Raw genomic sequence first — 13517 nt, 5'->3', positions numbered from 1 at the left:
GATCCAAGGCTTAGGAGCCGTGGGTGTTCGAGAGGTTTGAACATGTATATTGATGCTCAAAGCTTTAAGATTCTATTTGAAAATTAAAACATCCAATTAATTTCTTAGTTCACTGGGTATTTTTAAAAATCTTATATTAATTTTTATATTTTTTATATAATTATACTTAATTTGCTTCGATTTTAACAAATGCCAAAGCACTAAAAAAATGATCATAGCTCCACTTCTGTTGCTTTATATAAATTTGTGATGAATACTTTATTAGGATCTTCATTTTTATAAGACGAAGAAAGTCAAGTTATAAGCACCAAATCAAAAATTCAAACTAATCAAATCAATTAATTTAAAATTAAATCTAAGAAAATCAATCCAATTAGGACTTATTTGAATTGAAATTAATTTTTTCAATTCAAAGAAAAAAAAATTAAATCAGATTTTTTCTATCCGATTCGAACGATCCGAACCCCACTTTTTGAATAATGAACTTTTCTGTATTCATAGTCTATATTTAATACTCCATTTACTAATTAGTATTAATTAATGTATAGTTTCCCGCCACTACGGAGATGGAATGGCCGTTGATCTACGGCTGTCGTTTTTTTGTAGCCGTAGGATGTTTTTTTTCGGACAGGATTAAAAAAGGTATCGTATTACTATCTTCCTCTCAAATTAATTGTCGTATTAAGAAAATATTACTCTCTTTAGTTATTTTACTTGTTATATTTGGATTTATAAAATATTAATTGATATATTTTATTTTACCACACTATTTTTATCAATTAATATTTAACATTAAATCATAAAAAATATGGAGTAATATTTTTAGAAATCACGATGAAATACAATACGACAACAATCGAAACAAAAAGCAAACCAGTTAAAGATCTTGCACATAACATGTGTAATCATGACTAAAGTTGAAAGCAAAGGTTTTATTCCTCTTTTCACTCATAAATATACCTTAATATTAAAAAGCCAAAATTCACAGAAAGTGATAAAGCATAACCCACTGGGATACATGAATGTTTATTCATATATTAGTCCAACTTAATGTCTCTGACTTGAACTATTTCTACATAAAAAAAAAAAAAAAAATTGTGTATAAAATGCAAAAGTTAACAATACAATAGTAGTACTAGAACTTTGACTTAACAAGTTAACATATTAATTAAAATATGTATTTGCGTATAATACAAAACAATGACAATACAATAGTAGTACTAGAGCTTTGACTTAAATAAGTTAACATATTATTTAAAGTCTATGAATGTGAAGTTGAAATACCAATTTTTACAAGTCCAGTAGGAATGTTCTTTAAGTCATGTGACTTTATTCACCGTCTCACTTCAAATTCAAAGGTCGTGAGTTCGAGTCAACAAAGAGCAAAAGAGGTGGGAGCTTTTAGTAATGGGTAAAAATAAATCATGACTCTTTTCGCCTAAAATGGGTGAAAAGTTACAAAACTAAACAATAAAGCATACGAATTTTAGTTGCTTAGTTGGTTGATTATTCGAATTTTGTTGGTGAAGATTTGATTTTACACTCCATATAACCGAATATTTCTTATACAAACCATCAAAGGATGTGATGCAATGGATGGAGCTTCTCTTTCCTTAACCAGAGGTCTCGGGTTCGAGCTCTGGATATGAAAAAATCCTTGGTAGGGAGCGCTACTCTCGAATGGAGCTCTACCCAGCACGAATCCAAATTAATCGGGAGCTAGCAATCCGGACCGTATTGAAAAGGTTCCTGAGACACAACATGTAAAAAAAGTAACAATATTAAAAAATGAGGTCCAAGAATGAAGATATGAATACCGAACACCAGATGAGAAACTAGAAAAAAAAAAAAGAATATTTCTTACACAATTAGGTAGAAGTCTGGACATGAATCGGATGAAATATGATAAAAAGTAGTAGTATTTGAAAACGAATTGAGAAATGTTGGATTTGAAAGTTAAAAGTTATATCTAAACATGGATTTCATTAACAATAAACAAATATTTTGCATAGGTAAAAAATATCACTTGAAAACTAATCAAATATGGACCACCTTTCGATTTCAACCATTCGATTAACCTATTAAGTCTTGTACTCCTACATGTTCTTATTGTACTTGAAATAGAGTATCATTATTGTACTTGAAATATTTTCTCTAGTGGACTGTTGAACAATGGATAATAATATCTCAAGTTAATAATTTATTTTTTTGGGTAAGCATATTTTAGTAAACCCAAACATTTAATTTTCCCATTTTGTATTAATTAATGTCACTCTCTATGTACAAAGAGCATGAGTCTTCGTTGAGGAATTGACTACAAAATACAAGATTTGATTTTTTTTTTTTTGTCAATTATGTATTATACTAATAGGAAAAATAAGCTTCAAATTGATAAAGAATTGGTTGAAGGAGTACTAAAAGGAAAATGCTATTTTTTTATTTATTTTTTGATTAAAGAATAGTAATGCTAATTGGATTTGCTAAAAGGAAATCTAGATTTCTAGTGGGCCTTGACTGACTGGCCCACCCCTTTAACATGGATGTTTGATTTCTGCCCACATTTACAGGCCAGGCCCAACTCATTGGGCTTCTTTATTGAACTTTTATGAAGAAATAAGTACCAAAATAAAGTAACAATCACTGAACTACAACTCAAAATTTTCACTTCAATTTGTTTTAAAATATTGAACACTTCATTAGAATAGCCAGTCATAATATATTTTTGGTATTAGCAACCAATGAACTAATAATCATTTGAAAGTTGAAACCAACAAAAACTGGGATGGAGCGCTAAGTATTCCTTCATCCTTAACCAAAACCCTAGGTTTGGGCCCTAGCGGTGAGATTTTTCGGACACCGAGAGAAAATTCACAAAAAAACATAAAAAGTACTAATGCTACTCTTAATATTACAATGAGACTGTTCTAATTTTAAAACTATATGAAAGATATCAGTTCTTAGACTCTTTCTACATAATTACTTTCCTATTCTAAATCTTAAACTCATCATGAAGTTCAAAATTTAGCCTAATGCACAAAATATCAAATATTCAATAACATAACCCCCACCCCCACACCCCACCTTCTCCTTTTTTTTTTTTTTTTCCTAAAGAAACAAAGAACATTTTCTAGGCTGATGCATGCTTTTGTCAACTATACTTGTGAGAGTTGAAATAGCAAGGATCTAGAAAGGTATAAAACAAAGGAAGTACTTCATAAGCTTCTTTGTTCTTTTCTCTGCCCTTGTTGCTACACGTCCAGGTTCATCGCTGCTGCTGCTGCTGCTGCTGGAAGATGTCGTTGGCCTACAAGAGTGTGATGGACCTTCGTCCATACGCTCAGCCTTCAGCCTCTTCGCAGCCTGATCCGTGGATGTCTCACTGGGAGGTTCGGATTTATTAATGGCAGGAGCTTGTTGAGTTTCTTCGGCTGCAGCTTCACCCCCTTTAACAAGAGACTCTGCCAAGCAATGCCGATATAGAGGTATCAGAGAGAACTAGCATAATTGAATGTGTGTAGTTTACAAGTAAAAGGATGAACTAATAGTTGCACATTCAGTCGGTGATAACAAGAAAGATGTGATGTCGAGACAACGGACATAGCAAAGAACTACAAGCATCCCAACGCCTTATTTGTGTTGATGTCAAGCACAAGTTGAGGTAAAGATCACAAGTTAACTTACTAAATCATGCAGATTACTTAATGTAGCTTCGTCATGAGTACAAGCACCCTACAGTAGTGAGAATTGGAAAAAGAATATTTAAAAAGGACCAATGTTCTCGACACCATGTGCAAGCATCAACAAAACTTTTACTTAGCATACAAGTAAAAGTACAGGTGATGTCTTCTTAAAGGTCTAAAAGTTGAAACGCGGAGAAGGTATACAGAAAACTAAAGCCACAACCAAATGGAAGAAAAATGAATCTTGAGGGCAAAGACGTTTACTTACCTAAAGGTGCAGGCTGCAAAACGCATGTCATTGTGTTATAACTGCCATTTGAACCGTTTCCATTCAGGTCCTCTTTCTTCTCATCATCATCCAGATCCCGTAAAAGTGCCATAGAGTCAAAATATTCATCAGATGCGAAGCTCGGGCGGCTTGAACTCTCTGAACTCGACGAATGTGATGCTGCATCAACAAGGTCGTTCAATTCCAGGTAGTCTCCTCTTAAAATGCAATCATCATCAGAGTGATCTCCAGATTTGTCGATAAGTGATGACACAACCCCTTCTGCCTGGCTGTTTACCTGAAAAAGCTTCTGCAGTGATTAGATGGTTGCAGTGACAGCATACCAACACATTACACCAAGAGAAGCAAACTGCGGAAATATACCATGTGGAGCAAAGAGAATGTTATTGTCAAAGAACACATGAATGGTATAATATTTCTAGTGGTTTAATCATAAGGTTGCCAATCCAAAGATAAGACCCAAGGATATGTACTACAAACTCGTTCCATCATCAAATGTGAATTTAAAATGAATTTCTTAGCATTAACAAACATCTCCTGATGCGCAATAGTCATCTAGGTGTAATGTCCTGGCTATTCAAAACAAATCCGAGACATTTGTAAACCACAAAGATGAGCAACAGGAAACTATGAACCTCAAACAGTTGAACTCAAGCTCATTCAGAACTTGGCGAATGACTTTATTATGCCCACAAGACAATCTACACCGATATACGTAACCATATATCAACAAAACTATGTTAAAACTAATTGGACATTAGTAGGATGGAAGTACTGGTGAGAACGGAGAAGTAGCACCAACCTGGGGTTCACCAATTGAACGTTGCCCATTGCTACTGCTAGTGTGTAGCTCAAATACTGACATCAAGCTAAGGAAGTCCAAGGTGTCAAGATCGTCGCGTTGCTCTGGCTTCGTCTCATTACAGCAACTGAAAACTCTACAAAGTGCAGACTCCTGCAGAATATCCAACCAAAACCATTAATACGTTTGCGCGTTTGACAAGACTGAAGTGACAAATAATCGGAGATTGGAATTGAGGAAAGATGGTAGTAAAGATTACCTGTGATTTGGTCTGATCATGCTGCCCTTTCAGTGTTATTTTGTACTCTTGTATCATCCATACAGTTTTCTCTTCAATAGGGGCTTGGATTTGAGAAAATTCAAAAGTGGTTCTCCAACCACTGATGGCAGAATTTGCAAATATTTCACAGGCTGCACCTTTTGCTCTCCAGAGCCCATGTTTCGTCTCTTTTTCCTCAGCTCTTCTTACAAAAAACCATGCTCCATCTATTTGTACCATGAATGATTAGTAAGAAAACAAATTTAAGTTGCCTCAAAGTAAATTGATTATTAAATGCAACCACCAAAGAACATAGGAAACTTGGACCATTTTGTCAACAATGTAAAAGAAGAGAGACAGAAAACATGTGTACTCAACAGTCTTAAATAAAACAAGAGAGGGAAAGCATGTGTAATTCATCTAACTCCCAACCTTCTCCTCCCGTCCCCTCAAGGCTAAACGGAGAAGAAAGATATCAGGTGAAAAGAATAAATCCGTCTCTTCTTGAAATAGAAGGTTGAATTTTAAAGGTTCATAAAATCAGATTTTTTTTTATCAAACACTCTTAGGTGTATTAAAGATCACGATCTGGTGCTTCACAATCGACTTCAATCCAACACGTTTTATCCTTTCCTCAACACACTCTATCAAAGGAATAGTAAATGAAAACAAGGCGTTAATTAAGATCTCTATACTCCTTCCACAAAAAGAAAATCGAACTTTCAGATTTCCGATTTCCTAATTGGATACAACCATTTGAACACTGCTTAGACCGTAAAACAAATTCTTCTGCAAACAGGACGGCAGGTTTTTAAGACAGAATCTACGAACGATATCTCATTGATGAATGGAGAGTAAACTCATAAATAAACTTGATGTTTACCTTGCAAATTTGAAGGATCATACAGATAGGGATTATCGACAATCACATCATCAGGGATGGGTGATCCTCGGTTAATCTGGTCAAGGGACAAAATGATTTCATCATCAGTCCAATGGGAACTCATAAAACCTGGAGGTGGAGCTGACGGAGCCAGAGGATGCATGGTAGACGATGAAATAGATCAAAGCTGGAAAAGCTAGCGCTCCGATCTACTTCTCTGTGTTATATAGAGACAGCGAGTTAATGAGTCAAAGGCACAAACAGTGACAGATACCAGTGTACCACATAAACACGACTTAAATTCCGCAACAACTTTCTATATAACGACAAACATAAAGTAGAAGAAAAATCCAAAAGTCATTTAATAGATTTATCAGATACAGCTTTTAATTACCCTCAATTTATTTTTATTTTAAAAAACATAATCTCGGCGGACATATCGAATCTGATTCATTGTCTAAAATAGATTACTGTTTAACTTAAGAGTAACGGCAAATACAGAAGAGCCGAGAAAAAGTGTCAATGAAGACACAAAGCTGAACAAGTTGATCAATTCTTGATCATGAAAACATGTTCATAGGTGCTATTTGGTAAAGGCAATGAACCAAAAACTGATAGTAATTTCAATCAGCCCACTCAATTAACTTACCAGATATATTGGAAAGTGTTTGAACAAAATTATAACTCTTTATGGAAAGATTGCTAGGCATGGAAATTTCACCAATTAAGAAATAAGCCTGTCCATTTTCACTTCAGAGGTAACTTCATCAACTTCATAATCTAAGATAGATTACCGTATAACTCAAGGGTAATGAAAAATACAGGTAGCTGAGAGAAAGTGTCAATAAAGACACAAAGCTGAACGAAGTTAATCAGTTCTTGATCATCAAAGATGTTCATAGGTTCCATATAAAGAAAATGAACCAAAAGTTCAAAGTCATTTCAATCAACCCACCCAATAAACTTACCAGATATATCAAAAAGTATTTTTTTCTTTTTTTAAAAAAAGGGTCAGCCCAGTGCACTAAGGCTCCCGCTATGTGCTGGGTCCACGAAAGGGCTGGACCACAAGGCTCTATCGGACGTAGCCTCACCCTGCATTTTTGAACTTTACCAGTTACGCCAAGGCTTTCCTTAAGATATATCAGAACTCATTTGAACAAAATTAGAATTTAATGCTGATAACTTTTTACGGAAAGATTTCTAGGTTGCAAATTTCGCAAATTAAGAAATCAGCCAGTTCATTTTCAGAAGTAACTTTCATCAACCTCAAATGATAATTAAAACTGCACCCAAACATTATCCCATTTACTAAGTCTTGACTTGAAAAAGACCTTCAAAATCTCCTCTTGGATATCATAGACATCACATTCTGGTCTCTTTTTTGCTATTATTGTCATATACACATAATTGGAAACCATCAAAACAACTGGTTGATTTCTCACAGTCACTCAACTAACCTTTCTTCTTGAATGACCATCTGATACATCAACTCTCAAAACAACAATCAGTAGAAAAAGAACAAATTCTTCTAGTTTAATTCTGAAATTTGCATGTTCTTTCTGGTGTGTGTGTGGGGTGGGGGTGGGGGTGGGGGGGGCTGGGTGATCAGCAGGTGAACAAGAACAAAACAATCCAGTAACATAGCAGGACAATGATCAAGAATAGAGCAAAAACAGTTCAAAATATAAGAATTTTCAAGAACCCAATAATAAAAAAAAAGAATGAGCAACATTATCATCAAAATGGAAAATTCAGAAGAGCAAGTACATAATTGAACACCCATAATGATAAAAGAAGAACAAGCAACATTATCCATCAATATGGAAACTTTCAAGTAGTAAACAAAAAGGGAAAGCTACATAATTAACAAAAATAATATATATATATATATATATATATATATATACTAGTAAAAATAAGCAAGAATATCAAAGTTCTAACCTTTCTTGATGTTTTTCTCTCTCCACACTTTCTATTTGAGTTACACAATGCTTAACTACTAAATAAAGAGAGAGCATTATAAGTATTATATAGTGGGATTTGCTAGTGTGACCATGGTCAGTTAATTGTCCACCCTCACAGTCTTAACACTTTTCTACCACTACCACTCTCCAAACCTAAAAACATATGAGCTTGTATTGGAAGCTACCACCTTTATCCTTAATCATAAATTTCGTTTCACATTTATTAAGAAGTGTTTTACCAAAACTTTTGATTAAGTTAAATTTAGTTGGTGTTGATATAAGTATCGGATAATGAAATAAGAAATTAGACAATACTAATTATTTTGTTTCAATTTATGTGAAGATGTTTGATAGACAATTTAAGACTAAAAAAAAACATATAGAATCTTATGATATAAAATAAGATATATATATATTTATTTGATTATTATCTTGTTGTCTTGTTGACGATAAAAGAAGAAGTTTAAAAATAAATTGCTAGTAAATATTAAAATATATCAATTTTTTAGAGATCGACTAAAAAGAAAATAACGTTAAATAAATTGAGAGAAGAATGGTGAGCTTGTGAGGTTTTTTTGCTTTGATCTTTGGCATTTTGGGCTTTAAACTAAAGGTTTCAAACGTGGAGCATTATGATTGGTCTAATCACATGAAGTGGGCCAGGGGATTTAGCCGTGTGGACCTATTTGGTACTTTTATCTCTTTCATATTAGTTGATCACTTCCATATTTACACGCTCTAATTTTACTAATTTATTCCTTAATTTATTTGCTTGGAAATGTACATACTTGTTTTTACACTTTCAAAGATTTCACTTTAGTGGGGAAAAAAATGAAAATAGTAATATTTGGCCATAAGAACTATTTCACTTTAATAAAAATTGTTAAATATTGCTTTAAGAGCATATAAGGGACCAGTAGTGGAGTTGAGAGAGCAGATTTTGAAATCCAGTAACAATAATGTTTCAAGTGTATGTAATACAATGATCAAAAGGAATGCAATGTGGTTAACTCTTCAACTACCTTTACTAAGTCCCCAAATGGAACTTCCATTTCTTGAGCAATCTCCTCCTTCTGATTCTTGCTAAGATCCAGGAATGATTCAATCAAATCTCCGTCGACAAAGTTTGTAGTATCTATAGTTCTCCGCCGCTGCCAGCACCAGCATGTCCTCCATTGCTCGTTGCTCAATTCACCCACACCCTTTATCACTTTTCTCAGCTTACTTTGCAGTGTTTCCAAGAAATTATGCTGCTTCTGAGGAAGTGAGGCAATGACCCCTATAACACCATGCACAGTGCCAAAGATGACCGGTTGGTATCATTTCTGAATCTTGTGACAATGTGACAAGCGGACCTTGCCGAAACCTAGTAACAAATTCACCAAGGTAGAATGTACCAGCCACCTCGAGGTGTTTGTGCTGCTCATGTGCGGTACTCTCACTATGTTTAGTGAACGTGAACAGGTCTAAGTCGGTTCGAGCACCAAGGTAAATGTCATCTCACTTAGGATCTCAACAGCTGACATCCAATTCGTAGCAGAGTGATAGGCTAGCTGCTCTATAACATACTCCTCCTTGTCTTGCTGAACATGAAGGATATAGTGAATGTCAGCAACTCGTAAAATAAGATAGAATTAGGCAAAACCACACATAGTTACAATGAATACCTTGCAAATAAGGAGGACAATGCACATCACTAAATCACCAACGCCAATAAAATCACCACGTGTTCGAACATAAAGAGACAGCACACGACCATGATATAAACATTCCGGCTGCAATTTGCCGCCTCGGCCAAACTCACAGGATGCCCACTTGTACAACTGAATATTCTGATTGATCGCGGCAAGTAGTTTCCCATTGAAGGCATTCAGTGAGTATACAGCTCCATTAGTTTCCATCTGTGCAACTAGTTGGAATTCTCCATCAAGTACAACTTGTAAAACTAATATCCGGCCCTGCAGTTAGTCATGAATTAAAGAACGATTTAAACCTTACAATTGGAGAAACTTCAATCAATTTGACTTACCTTGGTCAATTCATTTTGGTTCGGCATCACATAAGCAGTCCCAACACAATAATACACATTATTATCGTCAGAAAATGAACAACTAAGTATGGAACAACCGTACTCAAATTGGTCAAAGATGTAAGTAGATTTCCTCTGAAACCTTTGATCATCAAATAGGCGGACAAGCCTGTCAGTTTGATTTCCACCTTCATAAGTAATACTGCATATAGCTATAGTCCGGGACTGCTCTTGATGACTGATGTAGCGCACATACTCCCCAAGGTGTTCTGAATGGATGATGTGAAGCTTTTGTTTTTCATCAATAGTGCAGATTGCTAACTGACCTTCTTTAGCGATTGCAAGCCTGTTGACAATGGAGAAATAGCTTATAAAACTCTTGAGCATAGAAAATGTAACACAGTTTACAGATACTAAAACTAACAACAAAGAAGATACATATACTTCTAACACCATTTAATTGCCACAGATTGGAAGATACAACAACAACAACAACAAACCCAGTGTATTCCCACCTAGTGGGGTCTGGGGGGTAAGATGTACGCAGTCCATACCTCTACCTCTGATGAAGTAGAAAGGCTGTTTCCGATAGACCCCCGGCTCAAGACACGAGATACCACACAAACACATAGTAAAGCACAGAAGCAGATTACATAACATAAATACGGCACCCATAAGTAATATAAAACAGAGGAAAGCAGAGGAAAGCACACAGATTCGTAATAAAACATGGAACACGGAAGACGGAATCATAACAGGAATAAAACCCCCACCAAGTAATTCCCTACACTAGCGACCCAAACTGGCCCTAATCCTCTGCCGAAATTCGCGCCCTCCAGACCTTCCTATCTAGGGTCATGTCCTCGGTGATCTGTAACTGTTCCATGTCCCGCCTAATCACCTCGCCCCAGTACTTCTTCGGCCTACCCCTACCCCGCCTAAAACCATCCAACGCTAGCCTCTCACACCTACGGACCGGGGCATCCATGCTCCTCCTCTTCACGTGTCCGAACCATCTCAATCGTGCTTCCCGCATCTTGCACTCCACTGAAGTCACACCAACCTTCCTTCGGATTGTCTCATTCCGAACTCTATCCCCTCTAGTCAGTCCACACATCCAGCGCAACATCCGCATTTCTGCCACCTTCATTTTTTGGATGTGGGAGTTCTTAACTGGCCAACACTCCGCTCCATACAACAAGGCCGGACGGACTACCACCCTGTAGAATTTGCCTTTAAGCTTGGGCTGCACCTTCTTATCACACAGCACCCCCGACGCGAACTTCCACTTCATCCATCCCGCCCCAATACGGTGCGAGACATCCTCGTCAATCTCACCGTTACTCTGGATCACGGACCCAAGATACTTGAACTTATCCCTCTTACATACCTCCTGTGCTTCCAGCTTCACTACTACCTCATTCTCCCGTCTCACGTCATTAAACTTGCATTCCACATACTCTGTCTTGCTTCTGCTCACCCTGAACCCTTTAGACTCAAGAGTTTGCCTCCACACCTCTAATTTGTCATTCACACCCCCTCGAGTCTCATCTATCAGAACTACATCGTCTGCAAAAAGCATACACCACGGCACCTCCCCTTGAATGCGCCGCGTCAACACATCCATCACCAACGCAAACAAAAAGGGACTAAGAGTAGATCCCTGATGCAATCCTGTCAGGACAGTGAAATGCTCTGAGTCTCCTCCCGCCGTCCTCACTTGGGTTTTCGCTCCATCATACATATCCTTAATTACTCTGGTATATGCCAGCGGTACTCCACTCACCTCCAAGCATCTCCAAAGCACCTCCCTGGGGACTTTGTCGTATGCCTTCTCCAGATCGATAAACACCATGTGCAGATCCTTCTTCCGCTCCCTATACTGCTCCACCAACCTCCGCACCAGGTGGATTGCCTCCGTCGTCGAGCGGCCGAGTATAAATCCGAACTGGTTTTCCGAAATAGACACTATCCGTCTCAGCCTCACCTCGACCACTCTCTCCCAGATCTTCATAGAGTGACTCAATAACTTAATCCCCCTATAGTTATTGTAACTCTGAATGTCCCCCTTATTCTTATAGAGAGGGACCATGGTACTCCACCTCCACGCCTCGGGCATCTTTGCCGTCCTGAAGATTTCATTAAACAATCCAGTCAACCACCTTACACCAGCCTCTCCAACGAACTTCCAAAACTCCACCGGTATCTCATCCGGCCCCGTCGCCCTACCCCTTCGCATCCTGCGGACAGCCTATCTAACCTCTTCTACCTTAAAACGTCTACAATAGCTAAAATCCCGACACTCCTCTGAGTGCTCCAGTTCCCCTAACACAATAGCTCTATCCCCTTCGTCATTCAAGAGCCTATGAAAATACGACTGCCATATCTTCTTAATGTGGCCGTCCTCCACCAACACTCTATCGTCCTCCCCCTTAATGCACCTCACCTGATCGAGGTCACGACCCTTCCTCTCCCTAACCTTAGCGAGTCTAAACAACTTTTTCTCCCCTCCTTTCTCCTGTAACCCTGCATACAAGCTCTCAAAAGCGGCCGTCTTAGCTGCCGTGACTGCTGACTTCGCCTCCTTCCTCGCTAGCTTGTACTCTTTCCTGTTTACCCGCTTCTCCTCTTCGTCCTTACTTTCCACCAACTTAGCATCCGCCCCTTTCTTGGTCCCCACTTTCTTCTCCACCTCTTCATTCCACCACCAATCCCTCCGACGGTGCCCGACCCGGCCCCTAGAAACACCCAACACCTCACTTGCATTCTCCCTGATGCACCTTGCCGCCCTGTCCCACATACTATCCACGTCCCCCCTACAATCCCACACCCCCATTCCCACCAACCTCTCCTCTATCTCCCACGCATTCACTGGCGTCAGGCCGCCCCACTTAATTCTCGGTCTACACTCCTTAGTCCTCCTCTTTCTATTCTTCTTTATACCCAAATCCATAACCAAGAGCCTATGCTCGGTCGAAAGATTCTCACTCGGGATGACTTTACAGTCCTTACACAACGCCCTATCCCCTTTCCTAAGCAACAAAAAGTCAATCTGAGTCCTGGCTACCGCGCTTCGAAAGGTGATCAGGTGCTCGTTCTTCTTCGGGAAGCCCGAGTTCACCACCACCAGCCCAAAGGCCCTCGCAAACTCCAGTAGGGTCACCCCCTCGTCATTTCTCTCCCCAAAACCAAAACCACCATGCACGTCACCAAAGCCTCCCGGTAGCGCCCCGATGTGCCCGTTGAAATCCCCTGCTACAACAATCTTCTCCGAACTAGGCACGCCTCTCACCACCTCCTCCAAAGCCTCCCAAATCCGCATCTTCTCCTCCCCCTCCGATCCCACTTGCGGCGCATAAGCACTACACACGTTCAGGGTAAACCCCCGAACAACCAACTTAATAGTCATCAACCTATCGTTGATCCTCTTCACCTCCACTACCTGACCTCTAAGCTCTTCATCTACTAAGATGCCAACTCCATTCCTACGCCTGTCGCTCCCCGAGTACCACAGCTTGTAACCATCCACATCCCTAGCCTTAGACCCTACCCACTTGGTCTCTTGGACACACGCAATGTTGATCCTCCTCTTCCTAAGAATCTTCACA

At 38.4% G+C, this 13517-nt stretch overlaps 1 protein-coding gene and 1 pseudogene across 5 annotated transcripts; both read right to left on the bottom strand.

Annotated features, from left to right (window-relative positions):
- Nucleotides 1–1242: 1242 nt before the first annotated feature.
- LOC107867050 lies at nucleotides 1243–8030 on the bottom strand. 5 transcript variants are annotated; one of them, XM_047411234.1, is made up of 8 exons: nucleotides 7858–8030; nucleotides 6882–7008; nucleotides 5914–5989; nucleotides 5031–5257; nucleotides 4772–4924; nucleotides 3949–4246; nucleotides 3212–3458; nucleotides 1243–1749 (listed from the first exon to the last, which is right to left on the bottom strand). In XM_047411234.1, the coding sequence occupies exons 1-8, from the start codon at nucleotides 7932–7934 to the stop codon at nucleotides 1689–1691; spliced, it is 1266 nt and encodes a 421-aa protein (XP_047267190.1). In that variant the 5' UTR covers nucleotides 7935–8030; the 3' UTR covers nucleotides 1243–1688. The 5 variants fall into 5 exon arrangements, with proteins under 5 accessions (XP_047267190.1, XP_016568630.1, XP_047267191.1 ...); XM_016713144.2 differs by lacking the exon at nucleotides 6882–7008 and having other exon boundaries at nucleotides 5914–6130; nucleotides 7858–8011; XM_047411235.1 differs by lacking the exon at nucleotides 7858–8030 and having other exon boundaries at nucleotides 5914–6130; nucleotides 6882–7667.
- Nucleotides 8031–8805: 775 nt separating this feature from the next.
- Nucleotides 8806–13517, bottom strand: part of LOC107868561 — an 8914-nt pseudogene continuing 4202 nt past the window's right edge.

The sequence above is a fragment of the Capsicum annuum genome, chromosome 4 (genome assembly GCF_002878395.1).
Source record: "Capsicum annuum cultivar UCD-10X-F1 chromosome 4, UCD10Xv1.1, whole genome shotgun sequence".
Classification (NCBI taxonomy): Eukaryota; Viridiplantae; Streptophyta; class Magnoliopsida; order Solanales; family Solanaceae; genus Capsicum; species Capsicum annuum.
The sequence above is the reverse complement of the archived record's forward strand: the minus strand, read 5'-3'. Positions and strand labels throughout refer to the sequence as shown.